We start from the raw sequence: 23,814 nt of genomic DNA on the forward strand, positions 1-23,814 counted from the left end.
AGCCCAGAAATGTGGTATCTACAGTCCTCCAATTGAGGCCTAATCTGCTCAGAATAGAGCAGAAGAATGACTTCTTGTGTTTTGCTCAGAACACTCCTGTTTATGCATCCCAGAATCATGTTTGCTTTTTTTGAAACAGTGTCACACTGTTGATTCATATTTAGCTTGTGGTCCACTATGACCCCTACTTTCTTTTCTGCAGTACTCATAGACTCATAGACTTTAAGGTCAGAAGGGACCATTATGATCATCTAGTCTGACCCCCTGCACAGTGCAGGCCACAAAATCTCACCCACCCCTCCTAGAATAATCCTCTCACCTATATCTCAGATAATGAAGCCTTCAAATACTTTGAAGACCCCAAGATGCAGAGAATCCTCTAGCTGTGATCTATACCCCATGCGACAGAGGAAGGCGAAAAACCTCCAGGGCCTCTGCCAATCTACCCTGGAGGAAAATTCCTTCCCGACCCCAAATATGGTGATCAGCTAAACCCTGAGCATGTGGGCAAGACTCATCAGCCAGACACCCAGAAAGTTCTCTATAGTAACTCCTATCATCCCTCCATTGACCTATTTCCCACTGATAATGAATGGTCAATTAGTTACCAAGATCATAATTCCCATGCTGGGAATAGCCAGCATGGGTTTGTGAAGAACAAGTCATGCCAAACTAATCTGATAGCTTTCTTTGATAAGATAACGAGCCTTGTGGATAAGGGAGAAGCGGTGGATGTCATATACCTAGACTTTAGTAAGGCATTTGATACGGTCTCGCATGATATTCTTATTGATAAACTAGGCAAATATAACTTAGATAGGGCCACGATAAGGTGGGTGCATAATTGGCTGGATAACCGTAGTCAGAGAGTTGTTGTTAACGGTTCTAAATCCTGCTGGAAAGGGATAACAAGTGGAGTTCCTCAAGGGTCTGTTTTGGGACCCGTACTGTTCAATATCTTCATCAATGATGTAGATATTGGGATAGAGAGTACGCTTATTAAGTTTGCAGATGATACCAAACTGGGTGGGGTTGCAACTTCTTTGGAGGATAGGGACATAATTCAAAATGACCTTAGCAAGTTAGAGAAATGGTCAGAGGTAAACAGGATGAGGTTTAATAAAGAGAAATGCAAAGTGCTCCACTTAGGAAGGAACAATCAGTTCCATACATACAAGATGGGAAGCGACTGTCTAGGAAGGAGCATGGCGGAAAGGGATCTAGGGGTCATAGTGGACCACAAGTTGAATATGAGTCAACAGTGTGATGCTGTTGCAAAAAAAGCAAATATGATTCTAGGTTGTATCAACAGGTGTGTTGTAAGCAAAACTCGTGAAGTCATTCTGCTGCTCTACTCTGCACTAGTTAGGCCTCAGCTGGAGTACTGTGTCCAGTTCTGGGCGCCACATTTCAAGAAAGATGTGGAGAAATTGGAAAGGGTACAGAGAAGAGTGACAAGAATGATTAAAGGTCTAGAGAACATGACCTATGAAGCCAGGCTTCATGAACTGGGCTTGTTTAGTTTGGAAAAAAGAAGATTAAGGGGGGACATGATAGGGGTTTTCAAATATCTAAAAGGGTGTCACAAGGAGGAAGGCGAAAATTTGTTCCTCTTGGTTTCTGAGGACAGGACAAGGAGTAATGGGCTTAAAGTGCAGCATGGGAGGTTTAGATTGGACATTAGGAAAAAATTCCTAACTGTCAGGGTGGTCAAATATTGGAATAAATTGCCAAGGGAGGTGGTGGAATCTCCCTCTCTGGAGATATTTAAGAACAGGTTAGATAGACATCTGTCAGGGATGGTGTAGACGGAGCTTGGTCCTGCCTTGAGGGCGGGGGGCTGGACTCGATGACCTCTCGAGGTCCCTTCCAGTCCTATTATTCTATGATTCTATGATCATGTTATCTCATCAAACCATCCCCTTCATAAACCCATCTAGTTTAATCTTGAAACCAGATAGATCTTTTGCCCCCACTACTTCCCTTGGAAGGCCATTCCAGAACTTCACTCCTCTAATGGTTAGAAACCTTCGTCTAATCTCAAGTCTAAACTTCCTACTAGCCAGCTTATATCCATTTGTTCTTGTGTCCACATTGGTATTAAACTTAAATAATTCCTCTCCCTCCCTCGTATTTATCCCTCTCATATATTTAAAAAGTGCAATCATGTCCCCCCTCAGCCTTCTTTTGGTTAAAGTAAACAAGCCAAGCTCCTTGAGTCTCCTTTCATAAGACAGGTTTTCCGTTCCTTGGATCATCCTAGTGGCCCTTCTTTGTACCTGTTCCAGTTTGAATTCATCCTTCTTAAACACGGGAGACCAGAAGTGCACACAGTATTCCAAATGGGGTCTCACCAATGCCTTGTATAATGGCACTAACACCTCCTTATCCCTACTGGAAATACCTCGCCTAATACATCCCAAGATCATATTAGCCGTTTTCACAGCCATGTCACAATGGCGGCTCATAGTCATTCTATAATCAACCAGGACTCCGAGGTCCTTCTCCTCCTCCGTTACTTCCAACTGATGTGTCCCCAGCTTATAACTAAAATTCTTATTATTATTCCCTAAATGCATAACCTTACACTTCTCACTATGAAATTTCATCCTATTGCTATCACTCCAATTTACAAGATCATCCAGATCTTCCTGTATGATATCCCGATCCTTTTCTGAATTGGCAATAGCTCCCAACTTTGTGTCATCTGCAAATTTTATTAGGACACTTCCACTTTTCGTGCCAAGATCAGCAATAAAAAGATTAAATAAAATTGGCCCCAAAACTGATCCCTGAGGAACTCCGCTAGTAACCTTCCTCCAACCTGACAGTTCATCTTTCAGTATGACCCGCTGTAGTCTCCCCTTTAACCAGTTGCTTATCCACCTCTCAACTTTCATATTAATCCCTATCTTTTCCAATTTAACCAGTAATTCCCCATGTGGTACTTTATCAAATGCCTTACTAAAGTCGAGGTAGATTAGATCCACTGCATTTCCTTTATCTAAAAAATCTGTTACTTTCTCAAAAAAGGAGATCAGGTTGGTTTGGCACGATCTACCTTTTGTAAAATCATGTTGTAATTTGTCCCAATTGCCATTAGCCTCAATGTCTCTAGCTGCTTTCTCCTTCAAAATTTTTTCCAGAATCTTACATACTACAGATGTCAAACTAACAGGCCTATAGTTACCCGGGTCGCTTTTTTTCCCTTTCTTAAAAATCGGAACTATATTAGCAATTCTCCAGTCAAATGGTACAACCCCTGAGTTTAGAGATTTATTAAAAAATTTTGCTAATGGACTTGCAAGTTCATGTGCCAGTTCCTTTAATATTCTTGGATGAAGATTATCTGGGCCCCCCAATTTACTCCCATTAAGCTGCTCAAGTTTGGCTTTCACCTCGGATATGGTAATATCTACCTCCTTATCCTCAGTCTCATTTGTTAACTTACCATTATCCCTAAGATCTTCATTAGCCTCATTAAAAACTGAAGCAAAGTATTTGTTCAAATATTGGGCCATTCCTAGATTATCATTAACCTCCACTCTATCCTTAGTAATTAGTGGTCCTACTTCTTTTTTTGTTTTGTTTTTTTCCTATTTATATGGCTATAAAACCTTTTACTATTATTTTTAATTCCCTTTGCAAGGTCCAACTCTACCTGGCTTTTAGCCTTTCTCGCTTTATCCCTTCATGCTCTAACCTCAATAAGGTAGCTTTCTTTACTGATCCCTCCCATTTTCCACTCCTTATATGCTTTCTGCTTTTTCTTAATCACCTCTCTGAGATGCTTGCTCATCCAGCTTGGTCTAATACACCTGCCTATAAATTTTTTCTAGGGATACAGGCTTCTGACAGCTTCTGCAACTTTAACTTAAAATAATTCCAGGCCTCCTCCACTTTAAGATCCATAATTTCTTTAGTCCAATCAACTTCCCTAACGAATTTCCTTAATTTACTAAAGTTAGCCCTTTTGAAATCAAAAACCCTAGTCTCAGATTTATTTTTGTTTATCCTTCCATTTAATTTAAACTGAATTAGCTCATGATCACTCGAGCCAAGGTTGTCTCCTACAACCATTTCATCTACGAGGTCCTCGCTACTCACCAAAACCAAATCTAAAATAGCATCCCCCCTTGTTGGTTCAGCAACTATTTGATGAAGGAATTCATCAGCTATCACATCTAGGAAAATCTGAGCCCTATTATTATTACTAGCATTTGTTCTCCAGTCTATATCTGGAAAGTTGAAATCTCCCATGATTACACAGTTTCCATGAATATTTACTTCATTAAAAACATTAAAGAGGTCTCTATCCATATCCAAATTGGATCCTGGTGGTCTATAACACACCCCAAGCACTATCCCAGGTGAGGATCTGATAGTTTTCTTCCCCAATGTGATTTTTGCCCAAACGGACTCTGTCTTCTCCATTCCATCACTTGTTATTTCTTTACAATCTACCTCATCTTTGATATACAATGCGACTCCACCACCTTTACCCTTATTTCTGTCTTTCCTAAACAGCACATACCCTTCAATACCTGTACTCCAGTCATGCTTACTATTCCACCATGTTTCTGTTATTCCTATAATATCTGGTTTCACTTCCTGGACCAATAGCTCTAGTTCCTCCTTTTTGTTACCTAGGCTCCTCGCATTGGTGTACAAACATCTTAATTTTTGCTGTTTGGCCTCATTCACATTCTTTACCCAATTTGGCACAGATGTTATACCTCCAATATGACCTATTAGACTAGTATCCACCCCACCCTTCCTCATGTTCATTCTCCTACCCCTAGCTATATCCTTTCTTACTTCGTTTTCCTCCCTCTGTGTTAAAATCTGGCGTAGAGATTACCTTGGCATCTCCCAACCATCTCCCCCAAATTGCTAGTTTAAAGCTCTCTTAATAAGTTGAGCCAGCCTCCATCCTAGAAGTCTATTTCCCTCCCTACTTAGGTGAAGTCCATCTCTAGAGAACAGTCCTCTGTCCATAAATGTCTCCCAGTGACCATACATCCCAAAGCCCTCCTTATAGCACCACTGCCTAAGCCATCTATTGATCATCATAATCCTGTCACATCTTTGTTGCCCTTCTCTAGGAACAGGCAGAATTCCACTAAAGATCACCTGAGCCTCAATTTCCTTGAGCATCCTCCCCAGCCTAGCATAGTCTCCCTTAATTCGTTGCAGTGAGAATCTAGCCGTATTATTTGTTCCTACATGAAGGATGATCAATGGATTCCTTCCTGCTCCCTTAATAATTCTCTTCAACCTCAGTTCCACATCTCGTATCTTAGCACCTGGCAGACAGCACACCCTTCTATTCTCTGGATCAGCTCTGGTTACAGGCCTATCTATTCTTCTCAATAAGGAGTCCCCAATCACATAGACCTGCCTTTTCTTAGTGACAGTGAAATTCTCTGGTCTATCTCTAGCTTCCTCTGGCTGCAAGTCCTTACCATTCCTATTTTCCCTTGTAATCCTAATGCTCATTATTGGTGTTGTCTCCATTAAGTCTTCCCCTTTATCTATGGGACTAGCCACTCTTCTTTTCTTCCTTACCCTTCCATCTTCATTATCTACCTGCTGTACCCCTTCCTAGACAGTCGCTTCCCATTCTGTTTGCGTGAGACTGATTGTTCCTTCCTAAGTGGAGTACTTTGCATTTGTCCTTATTAAACTTCATCCTATTTACCTCAGACCATTTCTCCAGTTTGTCCAGATCATTTTGAATTATGACCCTATCCTCCAAAGCAGTTACAACTCCTCCCAGCTTCGTATCATCTGCAGACTTAATAAGCGTACTCTCTATGCCAGTATCTAAATCGTTGATGAAGATATTGAACAGAACTGGTCACAAAACAGACCCCTGCGGAACCCCACTTTTTATGCCCTTACAGCAGGATTGTGAACTGTTAATAACTACTTCCGGAGAATGGTTAACCAGCCAGTTCATGCACCCACCTTATAGTAGCCCCAGCTAGGCTGTATTTTCCTAGTTTATTGATAAGAAGGTCATGCAAGACCATATCAAATGCCTTACTAAAGTCTAGGTCTGCGGTTCTCAAACGTTTTGGGCTCTGGAGCCCTTTACATGTGTAAAAATTTATGCGGAGCCCCAGCGGTCCACTGATTGTATGTGTTGTACCTGTCGATGTTTCCAGTTTGTCGGTCTCGCAGAGCCTTGGGTCTCTGTGGAGCACAGTTTGAGAAACACTGGTTTAGGCATACCATGTCCACCGCTTCTCCCTTATCCACAAGACTCGTTATCCTTTTGGCGAAAGCTATCAGCTTGGTTTGACATGATTTATTCTTTACAAATCCATGCTGGTTGTTACCTATCACCTTATTATCTTTCAGGTGTTTGCAGTTGAATTCCTTAATTACTTGCTCCATTATCTTTCCTCGCACAGAAGTTAAACTGACTGGTCTGTAGTTTCCTGGGTTGTTCTTATTTCCCTTTTTATAGATAGGCACTATATTTGCCCTTTTCCAGTCTTCAGTACATCCCTACATGGTAAACTGATACTCCTTTGCTGTACCTTTAAAGCATACATATTCACGGATCCTAATAACTTGATTGATTGTGATTTGGATTGCTTAACATTAAGGATTTTTATGTTTGTTTTTAACAGGGCTACAATAGAGGAGGTATATTCAAGGTCAATGACAAAGCTAGCCAAATCAGCAAGCAATTACACACAGCTTGGGTAAGTTAATGTGTGTAAAAGTCAAACTATGAATCCCTGAATGTTTATGCAACTAAGATTTCAATCTAAATATTGCACTAATAGAATTAAAGTTCTGGAAACAGCCTTAACTCTGGCATCTTTAAAATACATTGTATTACAATAAGGCTTTTAATTATATGATTATGCTGTTATAAAAAACAAATAAATACATGGAAAAATAAAGAAAAAGATGGATTTTAAATATAAAATGGTACACAAGCTCATTTCCTTATACAGTCTTACTGGAGGAACAATTACGGAGCTACAAAAGTTTCAGAGGGATAGCCGAGTTAGTCTGTAACAGGAAAAACTTAAACAATGAATAGTCTAGTAGCATCTTAAAGACTAACAAAATATGTAGATGGTGTCATCATGAGCTTTCGTGGGCACAATCCACTTCTTCACATGACTGGAATTTTAGAAGTCCAGATCCAAGAATAAATAAGGGAAGGGGGAGGGGGGGAAGTAGAGAGAGAAAAGGAAAAAATAAAGACAGTGAGTATAGATTGTTCAAGTAGATACAAGAGGCTGATAAGGACAATTAGCAATTCCACATGATAATGACTTAGCCAACTAACCAAACAATGGAAGGTAGTGTATGAGTTAGGGGAATGTCTCTCTTAATTCTATTTGCATAAGAATTAAACTTGTAAATGAAATTAAATTCCAACCCTTTGCTGTGTGTTTGGCTTGTGGAATTGACCTGAAACAACACAGTGACTTGGAGATCCATTGATGAGTGCCTGGGCAGGTTAAAGTGTTCTCCAACAGGTTTCTGTGCATTGCCTTTACGGATGTCTGATTTGTTCCATTTAGTCTCTTCTGAAGAGACTGTCCAGTTTGTCCAATATACACAGCAGTGGGGGATTGCTGGCATTTGATGGCATAAATCACATTAGTGATGTGCAGTTAAATGAGCCCCGATGTAGTGGCTGATGATGTTGGGTCCAGTGATGAAATCACTTGTGTAGATGTGTCCCACACACTGAACCTCTCATTTTTGTCTCTACCCCAAAGCAATATGGGTCCATAAAATCCACTAACTCTAGAACCTCAGAAAAATAAGACCCCCTCACCCCGTGGGGATGGAGTGCCAGAGGAGTTGTCTTAGAGGCCACATCAGTGACGGTTGGGGTCGGGGGGAGGGGTTGGAGTTTTTCTGCTTCTCACTTGTGTGTGTGGTCCCCCAACTGATTTTTCTGTGCATCAGTTCCCTCTCTACAGATGGACCTCAGCAGTGCTCACTAGCATCTTCATGTCTAGATACTTATCCCCTTTCGAAGCCAAGTTTTCTCTCCCCAGTTAATTAGTTTTGTTAGCTTTGAAAAAAAATAGATTCGGATAAGTTTTCTCCCAGTTAACCACTTCCTGCAGTTACTATCTTGTTTCAGTTTCATGCCTGGCTCACCAGGTTTGTACGCTGTTCCTCGTGCTAAGAGCCTATCCCCATCTCAGATGGGTACTCACAATGCATCCGCCACCTTGGAGAGCAGCATCTCTCTCAAACATGCTCTCATTGTGCAAAGTTGAAATCACGGATGAAAGGACAGAGACCTCCGTCTCAAGCTATTTTTACTTGAGAATTCTCATACTAGCTTCTGACTCAGACCAGGAGCCCGAGGAACACAAACAGTGCGGAACCAAAAAGCCTGCCAAAAAGTGAGCCTCCTATTTACCTCAGGGGCATATGGCACCAAATGGCCATCTCACTCGTAGCCAGTGCTGAGAACAGCAACGGCACCATGTCTCAGCACATATGTTGCTCCAGGCATCTCAGGAGCTGCCAGCACAGCTAACAAAAATACATGCACTAAACCACACTCTGAAGCATCAGGCTTCAAGTTGCCTGCCTCATCAGCTGCAGTAGCACCCAGCCCTAATATAATTTTTCTGGCCCAGCATAAGAGCATGGTGCCTACCATATTACCTGGTGCTTCTGCCTCCCCCACAGAGAGGCCTAACATGGTGCTAGTCAGTTTGACACCGAGGCATGATTCAACACCTAGAATAGCGTCTGTGCTTCCCTCTATGGCACCATCAACATCAGCTGAGCACTAACCTCAGCACAGAGACTTGTTAGTCTCATCTACCTTCAACTCACCATTTTTAGACCCTGATTGCTCTGCTATGTTAACATCAGAGATCACTTTTTCAAGAAAGATTTTCATCCAACTCTGAAGATGAATTTTCTAGGGGTTTTTCTCCAGAAAAGTCTCCTTACACAGATCAGACTACTTACTCTTCTAGATCTTACCATAAATTTGGGAATTTGCCTCCATATTATGGCAGTCCGTGGATACCCCCACCCATGCTATACCGTCATTGGCAATATTGGGACAAATGGCAATCATATGAAAAATACCAGCATGGCTGGAAATGACACAGATTGCAATTTTCCCCTTCTAAATAAATACATGAAGGGGACCCATCCTACAAGAGGAGGGTGCTTCTTGTAACCACACAATGGAGGGAGCATCTGTGCCTTCAGCTTCTACTACCTCAGATGGTGTTGCATATTTACAAGATCTTTTTAAACATGCAGTTACTGAATTTAACATTCCTCTCCAGGAGGTTGTTGAGAATCAGCATGAACTAACTGACATATTGCACTTGGTAACACCATCTAAAATAGCACTGCCGATTAATCCAGCAATAATGAAACTGGCAAAGACAGTAGGGCAAACTCCAGCACCAATCTCTTCTATCACTAAGAGAACAGAGAAGTATTACGTTCCACCCAAGGGATCTGAATTTCTCTTTACTCATCCGGTACCTAGCTCCTTCGTGCTGGAGGCTGTACAACAGAATACCAAGCAGCAACAATTTTGGTCCACTCCATCAGAGTGTGATAGCAAAAGACTTGACTCATTTGGACGCAAAACATACACATCTTCCAGTTTACAATTTTACATTTCTAACTATGCGGCTTTATTAAGCAAATATGATGACAGAAATTACACTAAACTTAACAACTTTATCACAGCTATTCCTGAGGCTAAAAGATAACAGTACAAAGGGTCACATGATTGCCAGAACAGCATTGCAAGCTGCATTAGAGCCTGCTGACAGCTGCATCATCCACAGCAACAGTAGTAGTCATGAGAGGGGCTTCATGGCTTAACTCAACTCCATTCCCCAGAGAAATCCAATCTGCAGTAGAAGATTTACTTTTTGATGGTCAGAAGTTATTTGTAGCTAACACCAACAAAATTCTCCATTCCATGAAGGATTGCAGAGTAACAGTTCATTCCTTAGGAATCCACAACCAGGCACCTAGAAGAAGACTATATAGGTATCAGCCCTACCCGAGACCTTGACACCCTCCATATACTCAACATTACAGCAGACAAGACCAACACCAACAGAACAGAGGCAGAATTCAATGACAACGCCCTTCCTCTACCATCCCTCAACAGTCACAGCAGTCCAATAAGCAAATCTGAACATCAGGTCTAGGGTCGAGAGAGCCTCTCACCTATTCCAACGCTGGAGGGCTATAGAGAGTCCAAATGGAAGTATCTTGTATTGGTAGTGTTAGTCTATAAGGTGCCGCAGGACTTCTTGTTACTTCAACAATAGGGAGAACACCTCTTGCACATAGGTGCAATTGAACCAGTCCTGACACAATTTAGGGGCAAATGGGTTTACTCCCATTACTTCCTGACAGAAAAAAGATTGGGAGGTTGGAGACTCATCTTAGACCTCCTAATGCTCAAATTCATACAGGGAACAAAAATCAAGATAATGCTTGCCACTACATTACTGGTGTTGGAACAGGTAGATTGGTTCTCGTTCCTCGACTTGCAAGATGCATACTTCCACATTTCCATCCACCCTGTTCATACATATTTTCTTAGTTTCACTGAAGATTCTCAACACTACCAGTACAAGGTACTTCCATTTGGACTCTCTATGACCCTGAGGGTCTTTTCAAAGGTTTTGGTCATTGTCACAGCATATCTGAGAAAGCAAAGCATCATCATATTTGCTTACCTGAATGACGGCATCTTCAAGGCGCGCTCACACAATTCCTGCTATTCACTGTCAATCACAGAGCACTTATTCTGACAGCTCGGCCTGCAAGAGAATGAAGCCAAATCAACGCTGTCTCCTACACAAAAGACACAATTATAGGAACGTGCCTCGACTCACCAAGGGCCAGCGCATCCCTCACTACGGACCATTTGTACTTCTTGTGAGTTCTTGTACATTTCAAAAGCAGAAGCCCTGCAGGGAACTTGAGGCTGGTGGGGGAGTCCCGTTAGGGCTCTTGTACATTTCGAAGGCTGAAGCACCTCACAGAGCTCAGGGACAAGAGGGATCCCCCGCTGGTCCCATGCTCCCTCAGGGATTTCTTTTTGAACTGTACAAGATCCCACTGGAGCTCTTGTACATCCCAAAGGCTGAGGCACTGCACAGACCGTGGGGTCAGAGGGGTCTCCCGCTGGTCTCTCACTCCTTGCTGGGCTTCCACTTTTGTACTGTAGCAAAACCCCAATAGGGCTCTTGCTACAGTTCAAAGGCAGAGGTGCCCTTATAGACTAATCGAATAGCCGATGGAAATCCCTAACTAGTAAAACAGAACAAGATCCTTGTAATTAAATTCACTTTAACTGGGCAATGCTCTCTGCCTTATTTGTGATGCTCTTGTGTGTCAGCAAATCTGCTCTTAAATTTAAAAAAGGAAGCTTTATATTTAAGATTTAAGCTTGATATTACATCATTTTTAGAAATATCATGTGGCAAGATTCACTGATGCTATCATGTTCAGTATTCAAGTATATTTTTAATACCACAGTACTTTTACAAAAATGTAAAGTGACAAAATGAAGACATTTTGAGGGTATTTATTAAGGATGTTAAATATCCGTTAATTTACTAGTCATATAGTTGATGGAATTTCCATCAATTACTCAACTAGTCAGTAGGCACTTCTGCATTCCTGCTTTGAAATGTACAAGAGCCCCAGAGGCCTCTTGTACATTTCAAAGGAGGAATGCGGAACTCCACGTGCAGTCTGGGGCCAACGAGAAGTCCTGCTGACTCTGGGCTGCACGCAGGTGTGCCAGCTTTGAAATGTACAAGAGTCCCCAGAGGGGGCTCTTGTGCATTTTAATATGGAAGCACCCTCATGGATTCAGAGTCCCTCGCTGACCCTGGGTTCCATGTTGCACTGCCGATTTGAAATGCTACGCAGAGCCCGGGGCCAGCTGAGGACTTCCCAGCTGATGCCGGGCTCTGCGTGGCATTTCATTTGGGAGCCAGGTTGTGCTAGTACACACTGGTGCTCTTGGAGAACCGACAGTCCAATCCTGTGATTTTGCATCCATCTTTTTATTTGTTTTAATTCATTGATCCTATCCTGTCCCACTGTCCCAGAGCATTGTTTGACAATGAGTCATCAGTTAACTTCAGATGTGAGTTTGTTCTTTTTCTTGATCAGGCTTTTGTCTCTCTGGCTATGTCTAGACTGCAGGCTTCTTTTGGAAGAAGCTTTTCAAGAAGAGATCTTTTGAAAAAACTTCTTCCGAAAGAGAGCGTTCACACTGCCAAAGCACATCAAAAATGTGATCTTGCATATAAGATCACCCGGAAGCACTTCTGGCAGGGCTTTAGGTCACCAGTTGCTTCCGAGTGCTGGTGCTGAAGCCTAGCTGAGACACGTGCTTAAAGTGACCCCCCCTTTCCCCCCCATATTAACTGCTTCTTCTGTGTGCTTGCGTACTTCTTCGAGGGACAGCAAAGCTCTTCAAGTGCCTACTTTGGTTGCCCAGCTTTTTTGGATGCCACAGCTTTTTTGTTAGTGCCATGGAGCTGGAGCCGCCCCAGGCATGTTATGGCCGCACACGGCCTTACTGCAGTTTCTGCAGCAGTTTGTGCAGGCTGTCTTCCTGGCTCTGCACGAGCTCAACTCAGAGCTCATTCTGAAGACCCTCTCCCTACGTGTGGGAGCAAGACCCGTGCAACAACACACCATTGTTGAGAGGCGTTTTTGGGGGCTAGAAACCAGTTCCGACTAGTAAGACTTCCTGGTCATGGAGCAGTGGGACAACCAGGAATGGTTCCAAAACTTTCACATATGGAAGACAACCTTTTTGAAGCTGTGTGTCTGGCTCACACCTGCCCTCCGGAGACATGACACCCATCTGCGATCTGCCATCCCCCTCGAGAAGTGGGTTGCAATCTCTGTCTGGAAGCTCGCCACCTCAGACAGCTACCTGTTGGTGGGCAACCAGTTCGGCATAGGGAAGTCCACCGTCGGGGTCTTCCTCATGGAGGTAAGGCATTCTTGAGCTGCAATCCCTGCACGGGGGAAGGCGGGGGAGAATCCTGGAAAAGGGGGGTCCCTAGGGAAAGCAGGGTGGAGGGAAAGCCCCATCCCTGGGGGTTGTATCATCATGCCCTCGCACAGCCTGCTGCTGGGGGGCAGCCTCATAGGGGGTGGCTCCAGGGATTTTGGGGGAGGAATGGAAAGGAGGGAGTGGGCACTCCCTCAGGGCTCAGGCACTCCCTCATTTTCTGTTTTGTATGGTTTTTGGTCTCCCCTTGCAGGTGGTGAGGGCCATCAACTCCGTCCTGCTGTGCAGGGTCATCTGCCTGGGAGACCTGGACCTGATCGTCGCAGGAGTTGCCGCCTTGGGGTTCCTGAACTGCAGTGAAGCCGTAGATGGGAAGCCATAGATGGGATCCCAATCTGCGCACCTGAACATCGAGTGGCCCAGTATATCAACCGCAAGGACTATTTTTTAATGGTGCTGCCATCCGCCACGCTCATCCGGACGAGGTGCACATCCTGGAGGGCCTGAGGGGGAATTTCTCTTATGGACCCCAGTAACTCTCCCCAGAGCCTCCCCACTAGAGGCCTCTGGATTGCTCCAATATCCCTTCCCCACCATAACCGCTCCCTTCACCCCTTCCCTGAACTCAGAATAAAGAGACCTGTTTTAATTTGAACAGAATGAAATTTGTATTAAACTTTCATTTAAAAAAAATGGGAAGGGAGAGGAGGTTCATAACCTGGAGGGTGGCTCAGATGTGGGAGTGGCATGGGGGGCGGCTGGATGCCCCACCTCGGGTGCAGGGACCTCATTGAACTTGGGGTTGGGTGGTTCCGGGGACTGCAGGAGGGGGGGCTGGAGTGGGGGAGGGGCATGGGCATTGCTTGGGAGACAGGGGGAGGGGGAATGGGCATAGCAGGGAGGGCAAGAGGGTGGTAGGTGGGAGCAGTGACAGCAGTCACGTGTGCCATCATGTCACTGCCATCCGCACGAGCTAGTCCCACATGCAGGTCCACCAGTCTGTGTACTCCCAAACCTGTGCCAGGGTCTGCTGCATGTTGTTCAGGACGGCCACATGCTGTCGCCTCTGCTCCTCCTGGACCATGAGGTGCTTTTGGGTCTCCCAGGGTTGAGTGGCTGTCATGGCTGGTGTGGCTTGCCTCTTGGTTCCGGCTGGGGAAAATAACAAGAGGGAGAGGTAGTCAGTCATCCATGGAGACACTGTCTCTGAGGCCGTACCCTCCTTTGTGAGCAGCGACCAACAGTCCTCGGGCCAGAGGACGGGGAGTGTCCCGAGAACAAGGCCATGACCCTCACAGGGTCCCGGAGGTGCCCAGGGAACCATACTAGCCGCTGTTCCCCTTCCTCCCCCTCCCCAAGGACAAACAGGCAAGGAAAGTGTCTGGCCATAGTGGGATCCCATGGGTGGCAGAGGAGCCGGGAGCAGCCTGACCCTGCCTGGGCCCCACACACACACCTGCCCTTTGCAGCACTGTCCACGGGAGCAGGTGGTGCCTCGCATGTGCAGGCATGCCCATGTGCTGTGTGGGGCACTCTTCGGTGTGTCTGGATTATGCCTGCGCCCCCTTTTGGCTAGCCTGCTTCTTGCCGTGGTAGGTGGTGGGAGGGTATCCCCCACCCAGGGCGAGACATGTTTGTGGCCTCCACTGAACCTGGAAACAGGAGCCTGGGTGGACTTGGGCTGCCTGCAGAGTATGCGTGGCACACAGTAATGCTGCATGTGGTTCCACGTGCACAGACTGCAGCATGATGAGCAGGCCAATTGACAATCTCATCCCTTCCCCCTGCGCCTGCCTCCTGTGCCCTGTGTGTGACACAAACTGAGAGCACTCACCTGAAGATCTTTTCCCAGTGTCAGACAATGCCTGGGACACGTCCTGGCTCATGGCAACTGGCTCCAGGGACAGTGTCACTGTGGCCGTGTTGTCCTCCTCTTCCTGCTGTTCTTCCTCCTCCTCTGTGACCTCCAGTCGGGTGATGACGGGTATCTCTAGTCCGGAGTCCACCATAATGTGTGGGGAAATGGCTTCCCCACCCCCCAGGATCTCCCGCTAGTAGGGTCAGGTGTGGGGTCCTGCCCCGGAACGCAAGCCGCGCTCTCCGGTCCTCACATATCCCTGGCGGCGCTCCTTTACCTTACTCTGGACCTGTTCCAAGGTCCAGGCAGGGGGAATGTCCCCTCTCAGCCAGGGACTTGGCCATAAATCTCTGAATTGTGGTGTTTGGAACGGAGATCCTGTAGTGTCGTCTTCTCCCCCCACAGATCAAGTAAGGACAGGATCTCCGCTCCAGACCACAAGGTTGCCTGATGATTGGTACCCCTTGGTGGGTCCTTGGAGCCCTGGTGTTGCTTCCTGTGAGGGCCAGGATGGTTTCGGGGGGCTTGAGGCTGTGCCATGGGTGAACAGGCCTGTGGCAGGGAGAGCCGTGCAGTCAGGGTTCTGCTCCAGGGCTGGTTTCCTGCCACAAGGCTTGTCCAGGGTGCCTGCACCTTTAAGAGGGGCCAGGACACAGGAACTATAGAGTTGTGATTACTTTGGACGGAGTGGCCACCAGGGCACCTGTGTTATTTCCTGGATGCCTCATCTTTCGAAAAAAAACCCTCTTCCCCATCCACATATGCCTTTTTCTGAAAGAGCTCTTTCAGAAAAGGTGCTCTTCCTTGTAGAAAGAGGTTTACCGCTGTTGGAAAACATAAGAACATAAGAACGGCCGTACTGGGTCAGACCAAAGGTCCATCTAGCCCAGTATCCTGTCTACCGACAGTGGCCAGCTCCAGGTGCCCCAGAGAGGGTGGACCGAAGACAATGATCAAGCGATTTGTCTCCTGCCATCCCTCTCCAGCCTCTGACAGACAGAGGCCAAGGACACCATTTTACCCCCTGGCTAATAGCCTTTTATGGACCTAACTTCCATGAACTTATCTAGCTTCTCTTTAAACTCTATTATAGTCCTAGCCTTCACAGCCTCCTCTGGCAAGGAGTTCCACAGGTTGACTCCATGCTGTGTGAAGAAGAACTTTCTTTTATTAGTTTTAAACCTGCTCCCCATTAATTTCATTTGGTGTCCTCTAGTTCTTCTATTTAGGGAACTAATAAATAACTTTTCTTTATCGGCCCTCTCCACACCACTCATGATTTTATAGACCTCTATCATATCCCCCCCTCAGTCTCCTCTTTTCTAAACTGAAACGTCCCAGTCGCTTTAACCTCTCCTCATATGGGACCCGTTCCAAACCCCTAATCATTTTAGTTGCCCTTTTCTGAACCCTTTCCAAGGCCAAAATATCTTTTTTGAGGTGAGGAGATCACATCTGTACACAGTATTCCAGATGTAGGCGTACCATAGTTTTATACAGGGGCAGTAAGATATTCTGGGTCTTATTTTCTATCCCTTTCCTAATAATTCCTAGCATCCTATTTGCCTTTTTGACCACCGCTGCACACTGCGTGGAAGTTTTCAGAGAACTGTCCACGATAACTCCAAGATCCCTTTCCTGATTTGTCGTAGCCAAATTAGCCCCCATCATACTGTACGTATAGTTGGGGTTATTTTTCCCGATGTGCATTACTTTACACTTATCCACATTAAATTTCATTTGCCATTTTGTTGCCCAATCACTCAGTGTGGAGACATCTTCTTGGAGTCCCTCACAGTCTGCTTCTGTCTTGACTATCCTAAACAGTTTGGTATCATCTGCAAACTTTACTACCTCACTGCTTACCCCTTTCTCCAGATCATTTATGAATAAGTTGAAAAGGATTGGTCCCAGAACTGACCCTTAGGGTAACCACTAGTTACCCCTCTCCAATCTGAAAATTTACCATTTATTCCTACCCTTTGTTTCCTGTCTTTTAACCAGTTCTCAATCCAAAAAAGGACCTTCCCTCTTATCCCATGGCCATGTAATTTACACAAGAGCCTTTGGTGAGGGACCTTGTCAAAGGCTTTCTGAAAATCCAAGTATACTATATCTACTGGATCCCCCTTGTCCGCATGTTTGTTAACCCCCTTCAAAGAACTCTTACAGATTAGTAAGACTGGATTTCCCTTTACAGAAACCATGTTGACTTTTGTCCAACAAATTATGTTCTTTTACATGCTTCACTATTTTATTCTTTACTATTGTTTCAACTAATTTGCCCGGTACTGAAGTTAGACTTACCGGTCTGTAATTGCCAGGATCGCCTCTAGAGCCCTTTTTAAGTATTGGTGTCACGTTGGCTACCTTCCCGTCATTAGGTACGAAAGCCGATTTAAAGGATGGGTTACAAACCACAGATAATAGCTCAGCAATTTCCCATTTGAGTTCTTTTAGAACCCTTGGATGAATGCCATCCGGTCCCGGAGATTTGTTAACATTAAGTTTTTCTATTTGTTTTAATACTTCCTCTAATGACACTTTAATCTGGGACAGTTCCTCAGATTCATCACCCACAAAGGACGGTACAGATTCGGGAATCTCCCCAACGTCCTCAGCCGTGAAGACTGAAGCAAAGAAATCATTTAGTTTCTCCGCAATGGCTTTATTGTCCTTTATTGCTCCTTTTATAGCTCAATCATCTAGGGGACCCACAGGTTTTTTAGCAGGCTTCCTGCTTCTAATGTACTTAAAAAACATTTTGTTATTTCTTTTTGAGTTTTTGGCTAGCTGTTCCTCAAAATCTTTTTTTGCTTTTCTTATTACATTTTTACACTTGATTTGACAGTGTTTATGTTCCTTTCTATTTATCTCACTAGGATTGGACTTCCACTTCTTAAAAGATACCTTTTTGTCCCTCGCTGCTTCTTTTACATGGTGATTAAGCCACGGTGACTCTTTTTTAGGTCTCTTGCTATGTTTTTTAATTTGAGGTATACATTTAATTTAGGCCTCTATTATGGTGTCTTTAAAAAGTTTCCATGCAGCTTTCAGGGATTTGGCTCTAGTCTCTGTGCCTTTTAATTTCTGTTTAACTTAACCTCCTCATTTTTGTGTAATTCCCCTTTTTGAAATTAAATGCCAGGGTGCTGGACTGCTGAGGTGTTCTTCCCACCACAGGAAAACCCCCCTCTGTTCTTTCAATTTTTTTTTTGCAAGAACGCAATTGCAGTGTGGACATAATGGAAGTTTTTTTGGAAAAACAGCCATTTTTCAAAAAAAACTCTTTAGTGAAGACATCCTCTCTTTCTTGGGTGGGTTCTTTTGCAGAACTCACCCTCCTACATTGTGTTTCCACCATTAAGGTGATGCTGGCAGCTGGTCACCAACATGGGCTGGCAACAGGGACTGATCCCATTGCATGTACATACCTAACCTTAAACAGAGTTAAGGCAATACAAAGTTGAAAATGGGGTTTCTGTTACAATTTAGAGTTAATGTATTTGCAATGTATTAAAAAGGAGTTACAATAACAGATTCTTCAAAAGCAATTAACAAGCTACTAACAAGTTTATCCGAAAATGGTTAATGCTGTTCCATTTCTGAAACCTCATTCATATAAATCAGTTTGCAATTCATGAGATTGTTTACCAATGTGATGTTATGTAATTTCATAAATACCAAAAGGTGATTTCATTACAGCAATTTCATTGCAGGTGTACAGATTTACATTGGTAGATATTAGGGATGTGAAAGCATAACTGTGTACACAGTTAACCAGTGAGCCTGAGCTCAACGGTTAACCTTCACAATTATATGCATGCTTCTGGTACATGTGGGGAGCTGGCTTAAAAGCTGGCCTTTCGTGTACACTGGCTTCTGGGGAGCTGCCTGCTGCCCCTCTGATACCTCGCACTGCTGCCATCAAATAAGAATGTGCCATTTTATATCATTAGTCTTTTAGAGGAGAGTGTACTTGATAAGAATTTCATCAATAGAACCTCAGGGTTCTATTATAAAATTATAGCTGGTTTAAAAAGAAATCCTATTCAATATTAAGTAATGTTTCTCTTCCTTGTAACCTTTATTTTAAGGACTTTCGCACCAGTTTGGGATGTTTTCAAAATATCAACAGAAAAAGTAGCAAGCTGTCACTTGGAGCTTGTCCGGAAATTACAAGAGCTAATAAAAGAAGTGCAGAAGTACGGAGATGAACAAATCAAAGCTCATAAAAAGGTTACTCACTCACCATTGTGTGTATCGTTAATTACTTTTACAATTAAAATATTAAGCTGGTTATTTTTGACAAGTATGTAATATTTGACAGACTAAAGAAGAAGTTTCAGGAACTTTGGAAGCCGTGCAAAACATTCAGAGTATCATTCAGGCCCTACAGAAATCAAAAGAGAACTATAATGCTAAGTGTGTGGAACAAGAACGTTTGAAAAAGGAAGGCGCAACGCAGAGAGAAGTTGACAAGGTAGTTTTGCAAAGTCTTTTATAAATGCAGTGCTTTAGTAATTTATGATTATGCATTTTGTGAATTGGCTCTTTATTATTGCCTTAAGACAGTGGTCTCCAACTTTTTTAAGCACAAGATCACTTTTTCAATATAAGTGCAATGTAAGATCTACATCAAACCCAAATACTCTTGTCCCACTTCCTTCATGCCCCTTTTTTGAGGCTCCACCCCTGCTCCACTCTTTCTCTGAATCTTCAACCTGCTCACTCCATCCTCCTTCCTTTCCCCTCCTCACTCACTTTAACCAGGATTGGGTAGGGGGTTGGGATGAAGGCTCTGGTCTTGGGCCAAGGGGTTTGGCATGTGAGAGGGGCTTTGGGCTTAGCCAGGGTGGGGACTTGGGGTCCAGGAGGAGTTTCAGGGTGCAAGCTCTAGGAAGGAGTTTGGGTGCAGGGGGACTCGTGTCTGGGGCAGCAGCTTGGATGCTGGAGGAGGTTCAGGGCTGAGAGAGGTTCAGGATGCAGGCTCCGGCTGAGCACCATTTGACTGAGATGGCTTCTGGGTGGTGGAATTTAAGTGGGCTTAAGACAGGCTTATTCCTGCCCTGGCCCTGCACCGCTTCTGAAATCAGCTGGCATGTACAGGAATGGCTCCATGGCACCATGCCTCTCATCTACAGGCACTGAGCCCACAGCTTCTACTGATCAATGGGAACTGCAGGAGTGGTCGCTGCAAGCAAGAACAGCATGTGGAGAACCCCTGCTCTGCCTTTTTCAGGGGTTGCAGGGACATGCCAGCCACTTCGAGGAGTAGCAGTTACCACAGGGATAATTGCTCCAGCCACGACAGCTTAGGCATTTTAGAACTTGCTACTCAAAGAATTAAATTTAAGCGTAAGAGAGAAATGAAAATGATGAAATGCACAGACCAGTCAAAAACCCAAAATACCACACTTTCCAAGCAGTAAAAGTAGTAACAACCACCCACGTATGTGTTGTATCAAGAGATGAGTGAAGGACAGAATGTGTTTGTAAAAATGACAGACACACATAGTGTGTGAGACACACAGAGATTTGCATTGCCATGCTCCCTCCATCCCTTTCTCTCTGTGTGGGACACCCTGACATCAGCGCCCTCCCCCTCTTTTCTCCCTCCCGTACTCTGAACAGCAAGCAGGAGGCTTACAGGGGGCAGCTTCTAGGCAGAGGGCAGGAGTAGCATGACAGTGTGTGGAGGGGCAACTGAAATGCCAGCACTTGATAGCTTCCTGGTCAAACCAGTCAGGATCACCTGTCAGAGGCTTTAAGATCTACTGGTAGATCCTGATCTACTAGCTTTGTGACCATTGCCTAAAGAGAAATATTCAACATCAAAAAATGCAGTATATAAGTTTAATCTTTCTTGTTTCATTTGAAACATTGAGTGCCTGTTTGTATCCACTATTTTTTCAATGCCTTTTCTCTTAATTGACTGTCTTACTGTTAAATATTGTGAAAACTGCATTTGTAGTTTAAACACATCATGCAGGTTTTTTTGCTTGCATTTCCTGAAATTGGGTATAATCTTTTTAGCATCTGCTAATCGTTTTGTTAAATCAAGTGCAGTCAAATATGAAAATACCATATTCCCTTATCTTAAAATACATGTTTTGAGGTTATATTTCTGCTTTGCTTATGTGAATAAGCTTTTTGCTTCAGTCTGATATAAATAGTTAGTTACTGTTATTCTAGCTCTTTGATAATACAGTTAAAAAAATACTGCTAAAGTTAACACTGACTCATTTTTCTTTTAGTTTCATTGCCTAAGATACCAATGATCTCCTAAGAGATTTTCCCATTTCTGTGAGAATGAAATGAGGATGAATGGAGATAGATTTTTAATTCTATTCAAGATTGGGAAACAATGGCTTTGCCAAAGATACCATTTATGCTAAAATGGCTTGAAGTGGTAGTAAAATGTTTGTGCTGTTAAGTAGGTATTAGTCTATCATGACTCTTAGATATTTGGAACAAAGAAAGGTACTGGTTAACCTTTCCAGACAGCAAGAAACTGAAGAGCAGTTGCTTTTTGTTTGGACAGGACGAGAGGAATCTGCAAAACACCTAGATTGTTTGTATCCACCACAGAGAGATCCCTGCACATGCCAGTTTTCACCTGGAGGCTGTGCAGATGGGTAGTAGACTGTATTCAGTTAGCCTACTCCATCTTCCACTTGAGACCCTCCATTGCAACTATGTGCCTGCTCTACGAGGGCCATGGCAGATCCTACAGCCTCTCTCAATAACATACTTCTTATAGATCTTTGTAGATCTGCTCCGTAGTCTTCTTCCCATACATTCGTCAGACATGCCCTTGATACTTACCTTTCCCAGAGTACTAGATTTGGGCACACCATTCTGGCTGCTGTCCAGGATATTGACTGGCCGAAGCACTTGCCTCCTATCACAGGTACTGCTGTATAGTTACCTAAGGTAGAGCACCCATAGGGATGCCCCTTGAAGAGGAGTTTACTCACCTTATGCAGTAACAGAGGTTCTTTGAGATGGTTGTCCCTGTGGGTGCTCCACCACCACTTCCTCTCCTCTGCTTCAGACATAGTTGTTTTTTGGGGGGGGCAGAGAAGGGATGGTTGGCTGTGCATGCAGAGTAACAGCACCACACGTGCTGTTTGCTTCGCTTGTACAACCTATTGGAGGGCACTACTACCAAAAATCTGCAACTAAGCACACAGAGGTACCCAAACATGTAAGGTTTAGTAAACCTCTCATCTTCTTTGAGGAGTATCCCTGTAGGTGCACAGTTGCGCATTTGTGGGTGTCCACTGAAAGTTTATCATACAATCATACATTGAACAGATATTGTACTGGGGCATCTGAAAAGAAAATATTTGAAAAATCTTATTACCAAATTGGGTAACCTTAAGCAACTAGCTAATTGACACTAAAAACTTAGTACTAGCTTATGTTATGGTTTAATCTTGCTCCCTGTCATGTTAGCACAAAATCTTGAACTTCTCCATTTGTAATGACTTTACAATATTTTTTGACTAACAGCCAAGTTTTCAGTTATGGTAACTATCAAATGGAGTCCCAACAATTGCTGAGTGTGTATGTACTGTGGCAAAACTCCACCTGTGGTCCTGTGTTTCTGACAGTGTTTGCCTCAGAGACTCATGATGACCCTCCATACAGCCTCTTCTTTTTTTCTAGAGGAAAGGATCACAGTCTATTGAACCATACTCATCATAAGATAGTCCACAGTTTGGGGTGAAAATCCCTCCATAATCTTGGTTTCCCCTTTTGGGGGCAGACTCTGTAATGCTGTGGGGAGTTTTTGGGGGAACCTGGGCCAGCCCACTACTCCAGGTTCCAGCCCAGAGACTTTAAGGCAGAGGCAACAGACAGGGTTACTTTTACTCCCAGTCTGGCAGCTTTTTCCCTGGGCTGCTTTCCCAAACGACTCCTCCCACATGTAGACAGTTCTTCAGCAATGCACTTCCTCTTCCCAGTCCTTCCCCCTTTTCCTTCCCCCTTCCTTACTTAGGAGAAACCCTTTAAAGCAGTCCCTCAGCCTTAGTTGGTAGCAGGTGTCTGATTAGCATGTTGCTTCAGGCCAGCTCTTAACTGGTGTCAGGTGTGTGCCTGCCTTGATTACATGCTAGTAATCGCTGGGATTCTATTAAGAGAAGAGAAAGCTATTTATCTAGAGCCCTTCATACATGACCTTCATGAAAGTGCAGTAGCCAGCTGGTCTGAGTCTGTCACGGTACACATGCAAACATTCTTCTAGTAGAACTCTAAAGATGTTTGACTATTTGACATTCACTTGTTCGATAATTTTCCTCAGAGTTTCACAGAGTAGTCAAGTTTTCCCTCTTCAAAGTACAAATTGTTCTTCCTTTAAGCTCATACATAGTTATGAGGTAAAGAACTTTGATTTTTTTAGTATAGACCATAGATGCATCATTTAGACTGTTAACATGTTATCTTCATTTTCAAGTTTAATCAGTTTTTTAAATTTAATAAAATAAGTCTTAGTTTAAAAGTCTCATGACTTGAGATTTCCTTTTTAAGGATTTGCATTTGTGAGATTTCACCCTTAAACAACTTTTTTTCTTTTAAATAAATGTTTATGGACTGTTGAGGTTTTTAATACTGCAAGTACAGAAGGATATGGGGGAAGTGGAGATCAGGAATTTCCCCTTCCTTTGTGTTTACCTATTGTTCATGGAGATGCAAAGGCACGGATATAATGAAACATGAGTCAAGGTACTAACTGGCAAGGCTATGGTTGCAAGTCCATCCAGGTTTGTCCTGGAGTTTCAGAAATTAAAGATAGATTAAGTATGCAGGCTGCCCCAGGGAGAGATGGCTACTCCAGCTCTCTTTCACCACAGCAGCTTGGAGCCAGGTGATAAGTGCCTCTGCATGGCCACTTCAGCTCCTTTGGGCATAG

The 23,814-nt window shown here is 43.9% G+C and overlaps 2 protein-coding genes across 5 annotated transcripts in view; both read left to right on the top strand.

Moving 5' to 3' along the window:
* FCHO2 (FCH and mu domain containing endocytic adaptor 2) overlaps nucleotides 1–23,814 on the top strand; it is a 234,988-nt gene that overhangs the window by 43,879 nt on the left and 167,295 nt on the right. For all 4 annotated transcript variants that reach the window (XM_014574166.4, XM_014574168.4, XM_089779340.1 and 1 more), the window contains exons 3-5: nucleotides 6,642–6,716; nucleotides 18,992–19,133; nucleotides 19,225–19,377. In XM_014574166.4, coding sequence (XP_014429652.2) covers nucleotides 6,642–6,716; nucleotides 18,992–19,133; nucleotides 19,225–19,377 — 370 coding nt within the window. The remainder of the gene's footprint in view (nucleotides 1–6,641; nucleotides 6,717–18,991; nucleotides 19,134–19,224; nucleotides 19,378–23,814) is intronic.
* On the top strand, nucleotides 6,723–13,847 carry LOC149524178 (uncharacterized). The gene is made up of 2 exons (XM_089779341.1): nucleotides 6,723–13,015; nucleotides 13,290–13,847. The coding sequence occupies exons 1-2, from the start codon at nucleotides 12,773–12,775 to the stop codon at nucleotides 13,416–13,418; spliced, it is 372 nt and encodes a 123-aa protein (XP_089635467.1). The 5' UTR covers nucleotides 6,723–12,772; the 3' UTR covers nucleotides 13,419–13,847.

Source organism: Pelodiscus sinensis, chromosome 6 (genome assembly GCF_052426305.1).
Source record: "Pelodiscus sinensis isolate ZL-2025 chromosome 6, ASM5242630v1, whole genome shotgun sequence".
Taxonomy (NCBI): domain Eukaryota; kingdom Metazoa; phylum Chordata; order Testudines; family Trionychidae; genus Pelodiscus; species Pelodiscus sinensis.

What these genes read in the sequence shown, in the direction of transcription:
- LOC149524178 (XM_089779341.1), top strand. Translation starts at nt 12,773, where the DNA reads ATGGAGCAGTGGGACAACCAGGAATGGTTCCAAAACTTTCACATATGG. An exon ending in TCGGGGTCTTCCTCATGGAG is followed by an intron (nt 13,016 to 13,289) that starts GTAAGGCATTCT and finishes CTCCCCTTGCAG; the next exon opens with GTGGTGAGGGCCATCAACTC.